This window comes from Magnolia sinica, chromosome 2 (genome assembly GCF_029962835.1).
Source record: "Magnolia sinica isolate HGM2019 chromosome 2, MsV1, whole genome shotgun sequence".
In the NCBI taxonomy this organism is placed as follows: domain Eukaryota; kingdom Viridiplantae; phylum Streptophyta; class Magnoliopsida; order Magnoliales; family Magnoliaceae; genus Magnolia; species Magnolia sinica.
The window spans coordinates 41172970-41174637 of NC_080574.1; the positions used below are offsets into that span (position 1 = coordinate 41172970).

A 1668-nucleotide genomic window follows, 5' to 3' on the forward strand; every position below is an offset into this window, starting at 1 on the left:
ACGATCTTTCAATCTAAGGATTTTCAGGGTATCTCATTCAAGGTGAGGCCCATCACGCCAACAATCTAGATAGCCAAATGATGAGCCCCTGATGTAGAGCGGGTCAATGATAATTTCATGGCTAAGATGGATAAGAAAAGGCTCAATGGAAGTGAAAGCGATTCGACCGTTGGAACTTCAAAACGAACGTATCTCACATGCCAAAATGAGTTATTCAATGTACTGCGTGTGACTTTAGTTATGTGATAAGACGACCTACTTTAGCCACCCACCTCCGCTACGAATTTTCTGTAGGGGCCCAACATGAGGACGACATTTGTAGTCACCACTAATGACCAAATAGCACATGAATGAATATATAATACACACCCCCATCTTCCTTCTTCAAAAAATCAGTCCTATGGCCCACCTGCACCTTTCTCTCCTCTTTGTGCTCCCTCTCCTTCTTGCCTGCAAAACAACCTCAGCCGCCCACCATCACCACCATGATCAACGGCTCAAGAGCCTCCATTTCTCCCTCTTCCAACAAGAAACGATTAACAAGACCGGATACATCATCGTCAATGGAGTGGCGGGCCCGGGCGTATCCCAAACGACCACGCCCTTCGGCACCATCTTTGCCTTTCAGGACCCTATGACGGCCACGCCAGCCGCTTCATCGAGAGTCATTGGCATCGCTGAAGGCACATCAATCACATCTTCGCTTGATGGACTACGGAGCATTTCAATCGCCAAGATCACTCTAAAATTGAAGAACTACAAGGGGTCCATTTCTGTTCTGGGTGGTACACATAACATCAAGCCATCTGACCATCCAGTCGTCGGTGGGACGGGCGATTTCATGTTCGTTCAAGGGTATGTGCGATCGTCGCCCGTTGATCTGGCGGGCATTACTGTTGTCTACAAGATTGAATTTCACCTGTACTGGCCACCCTATGCAACCCATGCAGGTTCTTAGTTGTGAATGTTATGTGATAGAAATGATTTTTATTTGTACTAGTGGGGCCCACTTCTTAGTGATCCATACCGTTGTTCTTATGAAAAGGGCCCACTCATAAAAGTTCTACTGCGATTGGAAGATCCTACGGTTGATTTATCGGCCTTCTTTCAGTTAAGTATAGACTCTTGTTGTATTTCTTTTCTTAACACTTTTTTCGTGAAGGTTGTGTGTTGAAGGGTTCTGATTGATAGAGAGATTTCAAAGGGTTGGTTCATTCATTGTGGGCCTATCAGATCAGCGGTCTGGATCACTAAACCATGGGAACTACATCATGCGTTCTTGATTGGATTTGTTCTCGGTAGTAGCCTGCGGTTCCGTGATCAGAACTTACACTTAGTGGGCCCAACCTGGATTGTCCATGCCTCAAGAATGTCCCAGATTTGGAAATCCCAGCCGTTCAATATCTGGTCATTAATTTTTTCTGTTGAACTATGTATTCAACCTTCCATTTGGATAGATTTTGGGGCTTGGTCCGCTACATTGGACTCTATAAGATAGACGGTTCAATCACCACAGCGTGAGACACGCCTGTACAAGTCAAGGTCCAATGATGATAAAAAATTTGTGAAATCTGGACCGTTCAACAGTATCTCTGGACCGTAAATCAGGCCCATCCACTTTCCACCCCCAGATCCATAGCTCAACTGGCAAACTGAGTGAAGATACCT

The 1668-nt window shown here is 45.4% G+C and overlaps 1 protein-coding gene across 1 annotated transcript; it reads left to right on the top strand.

The window, feature by feature from the left end:
• The first annotated feature begins 301 nt into the window (after positions 1-301).
• On the top strand, positions 302-1146 carry LOC131237021 (pterocarpan synthase 1-like). Its single transcript, XM_058234636.1, has one exon. The coding sequence runs from the start codon at positions 347-349 to the stop codon at positions 956-958; it is 612 nt and encodes a 203-aa protein (XP_058090619.1). The 5' UTR covers positions 302-346; the 3' UTR covers positions 959-1146.
• The last annotated feature ends 522 nt before the right edge of the window (positions 1147-1668 follow it).

Excerpts from the sequence above, each read along its gene's own strand:
- LOC131237021 (XM_058234636.1), top strand. The coding sequence starts at position 347 with ATGAATGAATATATAATACACACCCCCATCTTCCTTCTTCAAAAAATC.